Source organism: Poecilia latipinna, unplaced genomic scaffold (genome assembly GCF_001443285.1).
Source record: "Poecilia latipinna isolate Pla-1442-1.1 unplaced genomic scaffold, P_latipinna-1.0 Scaffold4944, whole genome shotgun sequence".
Lineage (NCBI taxonomy): Eukaryota > Metazoa > Chordata > Actinopteri > Cyprinodontiformes > Poeciliidae > Poecilia > Poecilia latipinna.
Window position 1 is genome coordinate 333 of NW_015117560.1, and position 10,555 is coordinate 10,887.

Sequence of the window (10,555 nt, forward strand, 5' to 3'; positions counted from 1 at the left end):
AGAAATTTTCTATAACATTTTAAATGTATTCTATAACATTTTCTTTAAAAAAACTGAAATTTTTTAGATTAATCTGAGAAATTTTCTAGAAAAAAATCTCAAGTTCAAACTCTGAAAGTGGAAAATGTTAATTTTGAAACTCAAATGTTTTTCTAGAAAATTTCTTAGATTGAGCTCAAAACGTTTTATTCAAGCATTTTTGTGACTTTTGAAACTCAGAAAATTTCCAAATTTTCTATTTAAAACTTTATATCTCTCAAAGTTTCTGAGACTTTGCTCATTTTGTTCTCCATCTACAACTATCCGTTTTACCTCTGTGTCGCATGCAAACCCACTTTTTCGCATTCGATCAATTTGTTTGTTTCAGCAGCAAAAACCTGGAAGATCCTGACCATCGTTGTGGCTTTTCCCGGCGTCGGCGTCTGCATGGCCAACGCCTTCATGAAGGCGCAGGAACATGAGCAGCCCGAATTTGTTCCCTATTCACACCTGCGCATCCGCTCCAAGGTGAGTCTGCAAACAGTTTTCACGTTTAGATTTCCGTTTAAAACAATAACTGACAATAAATACTTATTGTCTGTTTCCAGAAATTTCCTTGGGGCGATGGAAACCACACGCTGTTCCACAACTCTCACGCAAACGCTCTTCCTGAAGGTTACGAGGGCTCAGATCACTGATCGTTATTATTGATTATCTGAGCTGCTTCAAATACGCCGACCTGCACCGCCAACAATAAAACAACTTCATCCTGGATTAAGCTGCTTCTGTTTTCTCCTGTAATAAAACATGCATCAAGCATCAGATATCCATTATACTTTATGTTAAAAATGATTCGTCGCATTTTGGAACCAAATGTCAGCCAGAAATATAGATTTCTGAAACAGTTAATCTATTAATCGCAATCAATCGGATTCAATTAATTTAGTTTTTCTGGCATTTACCAAATAGAAACAATTTTGGTAATTCTATCTGACCTAAAATAAGAGAAATTTGGTCTGACTTAACAGGAAACGATGAGAAAAAATGTCTTTTTTTTTTATATCTGGATTCAACTGCAAATGACGTTTTCCAAATTTAGGCTTTAAATCAACGTTGTGCAGTTTGAACATCAACATTTTCTGCCAAAAATGTGAAAATTTCTGTTTGAAAAGTCAAAAATTTGCCAGAAAAAAACTTTTTGAGATTAATTTCAGAAATTTTCTAGAAAAAAAAAAACTTGAAAGATTTCAACAGAAATGTTCACGTTTTTGGCGGAAATTTGATGTCATGGTACTGAACATTTCTGAGAGGAAAAAATAAACGACACCAAAGTGACGTGACCATATATTTATGTGGCACAGCTCATATGCTTACATATTTCTTCCATTAAATTTCATCTTTATATACAAAATAAACACCAAAGAAATTAATTTCGGGGGGGAAAAAAAAGCATTTTAACAGATTTTTGTCAAACGGACATTTTTCTTTGATTGCATCAAAATAAAATGCTGTGAAAATGATGGAAATAAAGCACCGCTCGTTTATTTTCTGTGGTCAAAGCGAACCAGATTTCAGACTAAAGCCGCTGAAACGAGGCTCAGCAGGTCCCGCCTCAGAGTCTCCGTACAGTCGGCCTCTCTGGTCAGTCTGCGAAGGCAATCCGCAAACGGACCGGGTCGGTTCTGGAAGCGCAGCAGCACAGCGAGGCAGGCCCGGCCCAGAGCCGGGTAGCTGTAGCGCTGGGAGAACCAGTACAACTGGGGAAGCGACACCACCAAACCAGTCAACGAGGCGGATTGGTCCTCTTCTGATTTGGACCCAGAAAGGTTCGTGTTCTGGTCCAAACTTCTGCTGAGTCCAGTGAACGACGCGTCTTTTTCTTCCACTTTTTCAGGCAAACCGTTTAGTTTTTTGGTCGGCGCCGTCACCTCGAGCTCCGACGTTGGATCAGAACTCTTCTGGTCCGGTTCAGATTTTACGATGTGGGTTTTGTTTGACCGACTGGGTCGATCGGACCAAGATTCGAGAAATGACAGAAAAACTTCCTCCAACTCCCTCTGGAGGTCGAGAACCAGAAACCTGGATGCGCCGACCATCGCTTCGCCTAACGGGGTTTTCTGGAAACCTCCAGCTGAAAGCGACTCGGCCCGATCCAGTCCGTCCAGAACCAGGGAGTTTAAAGTCTGACATTCCCCTCCGGTTTCCGGGTCCGAACCGAAGCGACAGCCGTGAAGGTAATGCAGCGGCGGCAGCAGCATGCCTGCGCTCACATCTTTGATGCGAATGGCTTCGTCCGCCTCGCACTGGGCTTCTTCTCCGAACCCGCCTCTCAGCAGAGCCCGGAAGTACTCAGAACCGGCTCCGGCCACGGCCTCCTGGTTGGCTGGGAACCGGGTCGCATCATCGAGCTCCAAAACCAGGTCAAAGTCCGAACTCCCGTACGGACAGGACGAGTCTTCGAGGCGAGGCTTCTTCAACAGCGGCGGGGAAGCTCCAGTAGGAGTCAGGGTTGGGTTCTTTTCTACCGGTTTGGGTTTAACAGAACCACTCAGAGCAGAAAGGCATCCGAACAGGAGAGGGAAATACTGAGGCTGAGAAGTCACATCTGAGTCCGACTCTTCCTCTTCCTCATCATCATCAAATGCGCAATCCAGAGGTTTCAGCGCCGCAAGGAGGCCGCCGCAATCCAGGAGAAGCTTCTTCAATAACGATTTGTTGCTGTTGGACAAAAATAAAGTTAAATGTCTCCTTAAAGGCGCAGTAACTTTTTAAAACATTTGTTGAAACTGTCACCATGTTGAGATAATATGTGAAAAGATCAAAAACAACCAATCAGGGCCAGGAGGAAGGTCTAAGCGCTGTCAATCAACCTCATGTACTCGCTGCTAAATGTGCTGACAGAGAAACATCTTACCATCACAGAAAATTATCTGAATAATTGTGATCATGTTTTAGAATTTTCAGAATGACCGATTATCCCTTGATCTGAGCTGATCAGGGGATAATCGGCTGATTGCTGCATAAAGTGTTTTATTATTATTACTAATAATTATATGAATCATTAGTTTTAAATATATTGCTGCTTGTTTTCTACTGGGAATAAGCAGCAATAGAGTTGTAGAGTGTGTCATTCTTAGACTAATCATCAGAATAATCGATTAATTGATTACTAAAATAATCGCTAGTTTTGTTTTAAAATGCTTCTCCCTCACATCCTAAAACAAAACAATCCCCCAATTTAAATAATGTTGTTTAATGTATAAAATACAAGCCAACTTTTATTTGACTTGTACAGATCAATACAATTGAGAAATTAGAATTGATAAATATTCAAAAACAAAACAAAACATGTTCTCTATAAGTTTTATTGCATTTAGGAAATATAAATAATTTCCACAATTCTAACAAAAAACAAGAAAAGTTTAGTTTAACTTCATAACTGAGATAAAAATGTGTCTGTTTTTATTAAATGTATGAAAATATCTGGTTTCAACTGGAAAAGTTTCCAGATTTGGGTTTTATTGCACTTTATTATAAACCTCTGCAGTTTAAATATCACTGTCGAGGAAAAATAAGTGCAAAATCAGCCAAAATATAAAGAAACTGTCGACTTTTAATACGTGAAAGGAAATTTACACAAATCAGAGGGTTCACATGAAAATGTAATTTCACAACTGCGGAGTAAAACAGCTTCCCATATTTAAAAAGTGAGGTACTCGCCTGGTGATGAATGGCAGCGACAGAGCGCAGTTCATCCTGTCTGACTCGGAACCGGACAGCATCACATGGGTCAGAACGCCAGAACCGAAGCCGGACTCACACTGGACACGCAAATTATTCAGCAGCGCGTCACCTAGAGAGGCAGCAGGCAGAGTAAATACATTCAGTTCATGGAGACCCACTGAAAATCTCTATTTTAATCATTTATATGAAGTACTTAATGTGGAGCTGAACATTTATTTTAGCAATCTATTATTCTGATGATTAATCCAGTAATTGAATTTAAAAAAGGTACATTCTGCTGATTTCTCATTTAACCACTTAAACCTTTCTATATAATATTAAAAATATGTGAAAAAAAATGCAAATAATTCAATTATTTTCCTAAATAAGAAACTGCCACAAAATCCTTTGGTTCACTCATGTTTATTTGTAGCAAAGAATTAATATGCAGCTGAACATAATACTAAATAAATACGTAAAAAGGCCTTTCTGCTACAGGCTAATCCACTGTTTCAATTAACCAATTAATGACTGGATAGCAAAAGGTGCTTAATGAGACTTTTACAGAACCAGGTGAAGCTTAACGTATGCCAACAGTGGATTTCTGGGTAGAAGATATTTACAGACAAAGAAGACATTTTTTTTACTTAAGTGCAAAATGTTTATAATTTGTCTTTATTACTGATCTGAGTGTTTTTCTTTTACCAAATGGGCTTTTTTGAGTCTGTATTCTCCAGTTAACAGTTAATCGATTACAAATTAAATTAATTGACAATTCAGTTACAATAAAATGTTTATTTTCTCATAAAAAAAAAAAGAGTTAAATTATTTATTTTCATCTTTTAATCAATTTCTAATACTGTATATAAAAGGCTTAAGTAGTTTAAAAAATCTGCAGAAGATGCAAATTTTACCGATTAATCAAAAATAATCAATTGTCAGAATAACGATTAATCATGAGAATAACTGATTAATCATCAAAAATAATTAATCGCCAGAATAACTGATTAATCAATATCTAAAACGATCATTAGTTGCGGCCCTCCTCCTCTTACCCAGCTGTTTCACTTTGGTTTTCACTCGGTCTGTCTGCCTTTGTCGTCCCTCTGACCCGTCTTCATTTGAGCAGAGACGGTGGCGAATCAGCGCCACGGAACCGGTCCGGACCAGCGCCTGCAAGCAGCTCGGGTTGCAGCTCAAGCGGCAGAGCATGCGGAAGCACCTGCTGCTGGGGTCCTGGTGCTGGGTGAGGTAGCAGAGCAGGTCGGAGATGACGGCCGAGCTGACCAGCGCCGCACTGGGGTCGCTGGCGTGCGAGAAGCGGGACAGCAGCAGCAGGATGGGCGACTCCGGCGTCCAGGGCTCGGGGTGGTAGGGGTGATGGTACGCGCCGGATCGGGGTACAGAAGGAGGGCTTTCTAAAGCGACTTTAGCTAAGGAAGCTGCTGAATGAGAGCGCCGCCGTTTCTGTGAAGAGGAGAACTTTGATGGGGAGACGGGGGAGGAAGCAGCCAGAGTTTGGACATCGGAGGAAGACAAGGAGGAGGATGAAGAGGACACAGGTGGCAGAGGTGGAGCTGATTTTTTGGAAGCAGAGCTGGATGAAGACGGGGTTTTAGGCGAAGGGCTGCAGTCTGGGTTTGGGGAAGAGGTTTGAAAGGAGGAAGATGAGGGGTGAAGACTCCCCCACTCAGCATCAGCACCGGAGGAGTCCAGCAGCTCTCCTTCAGACGAGATCAGCCCCTCAGAAAGCAACCAGGACCTGCAGGACGACATGCATGACCACCACTTTAATGTCCAAATATTAGAGCTTTATTCTCTGAACGTTACGACTTCATTCTCTTAATATTGGAACTTTATTGTCGTATTTTTACGGCTTTTTTCTCATAATTTTATTTTTTCTTAGTATGGCCCCAATACTCCATCAGACTAAGAGGTTCCTGTTTATTATATTTTAAAAAAATGTCCAAGTCTACTAATGTGAGAAAAATCATAATTTAATCACTATTTAATACAAAATAATGTTAAAGTTTAATGACTTTTTGTTTAAATTCACCATATTATGAAAGATTTGCCCTTTATGTTATGGAAAGACAGGCGGCTCTCGATACAAGAGAAAACTCAGGTTTCTAATAAAATGGCTGCTTATAAATCAACATTAGATTAACTTGTTAATCAGTTTCTGGTCTGACGATGTTTTCCGTACCTGAGGCTTAAGAAGCTGGATGAGCCTTGCTCCCTCCCAGCCTCCTCCCTCCTGAATCCCTCAGGCGGGGGGAAGTCAAACGACTCCAAACAGGAAGAAGGCAGCAGCTCGTTGTGCGCCATGTTGGACGCTGCGTTCGCGTCCGCCCTCTCCGCTGCGTGCTCCTCTCCCCTGGCGAGCTTCGCCAGCCGCGCCACCAGAACCGGAACCAGGCCCAGCTCCTGCAGCTGCTCCATCGCAGACTCATCAAAAACAAAGTCCACACAGGCCAGGATGGCGAACCTGGACAGCGGGTGATTCTGGTGGGACGACAGGAACGTCATCAGAACCTCCAAACCGCCGTTTTCTTTCACCTTGGCACGGTTCACCGCCTCTTTGCAGCACAAGCACAAAGCCTTGAGGAAGACTCCAGATCTGAGCGGGTCCTTCTTCACCTCCTCTGTGAACCTCTGAATGACCCCCAGCGACCCCACCAGCGGCCGCAGGCAGCCCTGAGAGCAAACGTTAGCCAGCGTTTTCAGCGCCAGCTCTTCGAAATGTTCGCCAGACTCCCCCGTCGCCATGACGCCAAGCTGCGACAAGACGCCGGAGCGGGAAACCTCCCTGGCGCATTCGACGCCGCAGCCCTTGGTCAGCTCGTGGAGGGTCCGCAGGGCAGCGCGCCGCAGCCCGGGGGGGTATTCTGGGGCAATAAGGGGGGCGAGGGCAGATAGCGTCCCCTGGGTGAGCAGGGAGAGGCGGTTGGAGGGCGAGTCTGAGAGGTAGAGCAGCGCTCGAGCGGCGGACTGGGCGCATTCCAGTTTGGGAGAGGAGTCAGAGGGCGGAGCGACGGTGGGAGACGACGGAGCGGACGACACGCAGAGGAGGAGGAGAGGGACGCCACCTAAAGGTGAACAAAACAATTAGACATGTTTCATTCAGGCATCCTGGGGAAGATCAGTGATGGGCTGCAACTAATAACTATTTGAATAAAAAAATTCACTGCAAAAACACAAAATGTTACCGAGTAATTTTACTCTAGTTTGTAGTAGAAATATATTATTACATTTGAAATAAGACAGAACTAACTAACAAGTATCTTTTCAGCAAGATAGAGCAGATTCTTTTAGGTAAGTCATTCCCTAATATTGATGAAAAAGTTCTAGTTCCAGTGGCAGATAAATTTATTTATAAGAGAATTTCAACATGTTAAAAGTGAAATAATCTCCCAATAGAACTACAACTTTTTCATCAATATAAAGGAATTATTTACCTATATTTTTCTGATAATTTACTTTATAAGTGCCATTAACACATTCAGCAGCAACTACCAGAGTATGATTGACAGCGCTAAGACCCTCCTGGTTTGACTGGGACCAGTTCATTTCTTCAAATGGAAATAGCAGCTCAGGGACATCCATTAACAGACTGTCCAATACAAATGCACACCACACTTTTCAGATTGCTATGTTAAATTTTGACTATCTTTGAGCAAAGATACTGTATTACAGCTGTGAAACGTTCATCTTATAGTTCGCATATCGCTTTAAGACTACCGTGAATTTATGACACTTAGAATATAATAATAAACACTTTTTGATTGAATTCCAGCCATTCTTTTGCAACATTATCATTCCAAACAATACAAGTTGGTATATTGTGCAGCGCTGACATAAATCAAAAATATATCAGAAAATTACTTTTGTTTTATCACATAAACCCAAATAATACACAGTTTTACAGTGCACTGTAGGGTTATATATGGAATTATAAACTGTTTTAAAGCTTCAGAAAAATAGAAACGCTTTATAATTACCAGCAGAGTGGATGAGTGCAGAGCTCTCTGGATCCATAGCCAGGTTCCCTAAAGCCCTGGCAGCCCGGTTCTGGACCGTCTCCAGAGCCACGTTCCTCTTCATTATGTCCACTATTAAAATTAACAAAAAGATTTGTAGATTTATTACAAATCAATGACTGGGGTGGAAATTGCAACACACACACACACAAAATAAACAACAATATAATGTAGAACAAGGGTGTCCAAACTGTGGCCAGGGGGCCATTTCTGGCCCTTTAAAGGACTTTTTTTCAGATAAAAGCTACATTCGCTAAGCTAATTTCCCTAGTTTGGCAGTAAATACGACAGTAAATATCACTGACATTTATCTTAGTATTACACAGAGGTGGATAGACTACTCAAAAATTGTGACTGAGTAATAGTTGTAAGGAACTTATATTTTTTATAAGTTGGATAGGAACGAGGCGACAGCTGGTTCTAAGCTTGTGGCTTATTTCTAGTTGTCGTAGCAACTCCATAACAACTGCCCGCCAAGATGGCTGCCGGCTACAAAGTTCCTGGAAGAGTGATGTCAGATGAAAACCATGTATACAGACTTCATGAAAATTTAGTTTATTGGTGAGCAGGTAAAACTACAAAAAAAAAAATGTAAAAAATAAAAATCATAGTAAACTAACTTGTGCATTTTTGAAAAAAAAAGTTTGAACACCAAAGATGTAGAAATACTCTACACTCACCTACAATGTTTATCCCTTCAAGCTTGCGCACCTAGAGTGGAAAACATAAAATATTTTAAGAAGAGTCTAAAAATAAGTAGGAATAAAGGTCTTCTGAGTGTGATCTCACCTCTAAGCGTGTCTCCAGCTCAGTGCAGCAGTTGGCCAGGATGCTGAGCGCCAGGTCCAAAACTTTCCTGGAGCACTCGGGATGTTTGAGCAGGTTCAGCAGGACTTTGACTCCACCTTTCCCCCTGAATCTGGCGATGCCTGCCTTGTCGCCCTTGATATGCTGCGTCCTGATGGCAACGAGGGCTCGCCACTGATGCATCTTTGACCGCTTGTCTGTGTCTTTGGATGGGACTGTCTGATGCTCAGCCCGTCCTGGTGAACCAGGTTCACAGAGGTGGGCCAAGCACCAGGTCAATGAGGACTCTGGTGTCAATGTTTGGCCTTCTTTGGGGCTTATTCTCTGCAGCATCCCGTCACTTTTCACAGGTGATAAAGCCATGACTAATAAAACTGGCAGGTTACGCGATAACTTGTCCAAACTTTGCTAGTGTTTGTTCAGCCAGAACACCGTTAGGCATCACAGGACACCACCAGTGAAGCAATAAGGCACAAAATAGCATCTTTCTTCACTTTTAACAATTGCAGAGTTGCTAATTAACTAGCAACGCTCTTCAAAAAGCTTAAGGGGCTATGCACAAACTACAAATACCGATAAGACAATGGAAAGTTGTATCACCTGACGCCGCACTCCCTGATGGGAAACTGAGTCCCCACCCACAGGTCCGCTCCATTTGAAAAAAGGCCTGCCGCTTGAGAAGGCCTAGAAACCGCTATTCGACGTAATTGGCGTGTATCTGCAATACGTTATTTTTTTTAATTCAAATTGTAAAGAAAATGTTCTATTTTCGCAATGTTATGTTACCAGAGATCGAATATATTTTGTGGGGGAAAAAGTGCAATCGCCTTCGCTAGCCGCTAACGCCATCTTTAGCCAAACAACAAAACGGGGGCGGTCTCCGGAGTGGAGCAGGGGCCGAAGAGGCGGGTCTGTGACCGAAATCTGGGATTTGTAGTTTCAGTTCTGATTTAATTCCACTCTTCTAACGTATGCCCTCCTTTTATAAAACTACATTGCCCATGGCGATGCTATGCAGCAACTCCCATGAAACAACCAAACGCATTTAGGGATTGTAGTTTGTTATGGCATTCTTTAAGGTTTAAAACACATATGAAGGACTACAAATCCCATATTACAAAAGATCGTTGCAAGAGCAATAGTTTATTGACGGGGGGGAAAAATTCATCGATGCATCAGTAAAGGTTGTTAAATTCCGCGATAGAGACTGTTGGTGAATGAAAACTTTAAATTTTATGTGGGAATTTAGATAAAAATATGGAAGTAATTGAGGCGATAGTGATACAAAATGCTAATGCGGACGGAAAGGAGTCGGCTGCGTCCAGCAGCGTGGGCACCGATAGGATAAAAGCAGGTTAGTAACAGAGAGTTTGGAATTAGACATGTTTGAATCAGTCATCGCATGATGCGAGGAGGCACTGATGAGTGCGCAACACACTCCCACTTCAAATATTATGTGAACCATGCATGTCATCATTAGACTGTATCTAAATAAGAGACTTTTTAATTCAACAAATTCACTTTAGGTATATTTCGTCACATATAGAACAGCTTGTTTCGGTCTATTTGTTTTATTATTTTGTTGGAAATCATTATTTATTGACTATGAAATATATCCTTAGGAAAAAATAAGCTTCTTTATGCTTCTTTGTTGACATTATAGAGTTGCGGGAACACAGCGGTACACAATGTGGGAATGCACTCTATGCAACGCATATGGGATACACCACTGGGAACACATCCAGTACTACAACAGCCAATAGGATGGCCCAATTTGGGCCACTGTATATATAAGTATATATAAAAGGGTACATTTACATTTTTTAAAAAATCTGAAATTTTAAGGTTGATCTAAGAAATTTTCAAGAAGAATCTTAGAAATTTCTGAGTTTGAAAAGTTGACACTTTGCTACAAAAACTTAAATATTCTGAGATTAACCTCAGAAATGTTCAAGTTTTTTCTAGAAAGTTTTATTAATATACTTTTAGTGATAACTGATATCTGC

General features: G+C 41.5%; 2 protein-coding genes across 2 annotated transcripts; one reads left to right on the plus strand and one right to left on the minus strand.

Moving 5' to 3' along the window:
* Window positions 1-246: 246 nt before the first annotated feature.
* Window positions 247-814, plus strand: LOC106943169 (cytochrome c oxidase subunit 6A, mitochondrial-like; the record flags this gene model as incomplete). The annotated part of the gene is made up of 2 exons (XM_015026516.1): window positions 247-507; window positions 588-814. Coding segments are annotated over 2 exons (351 nt in total), but the record flags the coding sequence as incomplete, so codon positions are not given.
* A 497-nt stretch (window positions 815-1,311) lies between these two features.
* On the minus strand, window positions 1,312-9,438 carry armc5 (armadillo repeat containing 5). The gene is made up of 7 exons (XM_015026517.1): window positions 8,532-9,438; window positions 8,423-8,453; window positions 7,704-7,814; window positions 5,909-6,791; window positions 4,758-5,464; window positions 3,700-3,832; window positions 1,312-2,697 (listed from the first exon to the last, which is right to left on the minus strand). Exons 1-7 carry the CDS (start codon window positions 8,910-8,912, stop codon window positions 1,551-1,553), a joined length of 3,393 nt encoding a protein of 1,130 aa, XP_014882003.1. The 5' UTR covers window positions 8,913-9,438; the 3' UTR covers window positions 1,312-1,550.
* Between the last annotated feature and the right edge of the window lie 1,117 nt (window positions 9,439-10,555).

Bases quoted from the DNA above. Each gene is read 5' to 3' on its own strand.
- armc5 (XM_015026517.1), bottom strand. From the start codon at position 8,912: ATGGCTTTATCACCTGTGAAAAGTGACGGGATGCTGCAGAGAATAAGC. The intron at 8,454-8,531 runs GTGAGATCACAC...TTTCCACTCTAG, and splicing joins AGCTGGAGACACGCTTAGAG to GTGCGCAAGCTTGAAGGGAT. The intron at 5,465-5,908 runs GTACGGAAAACA...GTCGTCCTGCAG, and splicing joins TCCAGCTTCTTAAGCCTCAG to GTCCTGGTTGCTTTCTGAGG.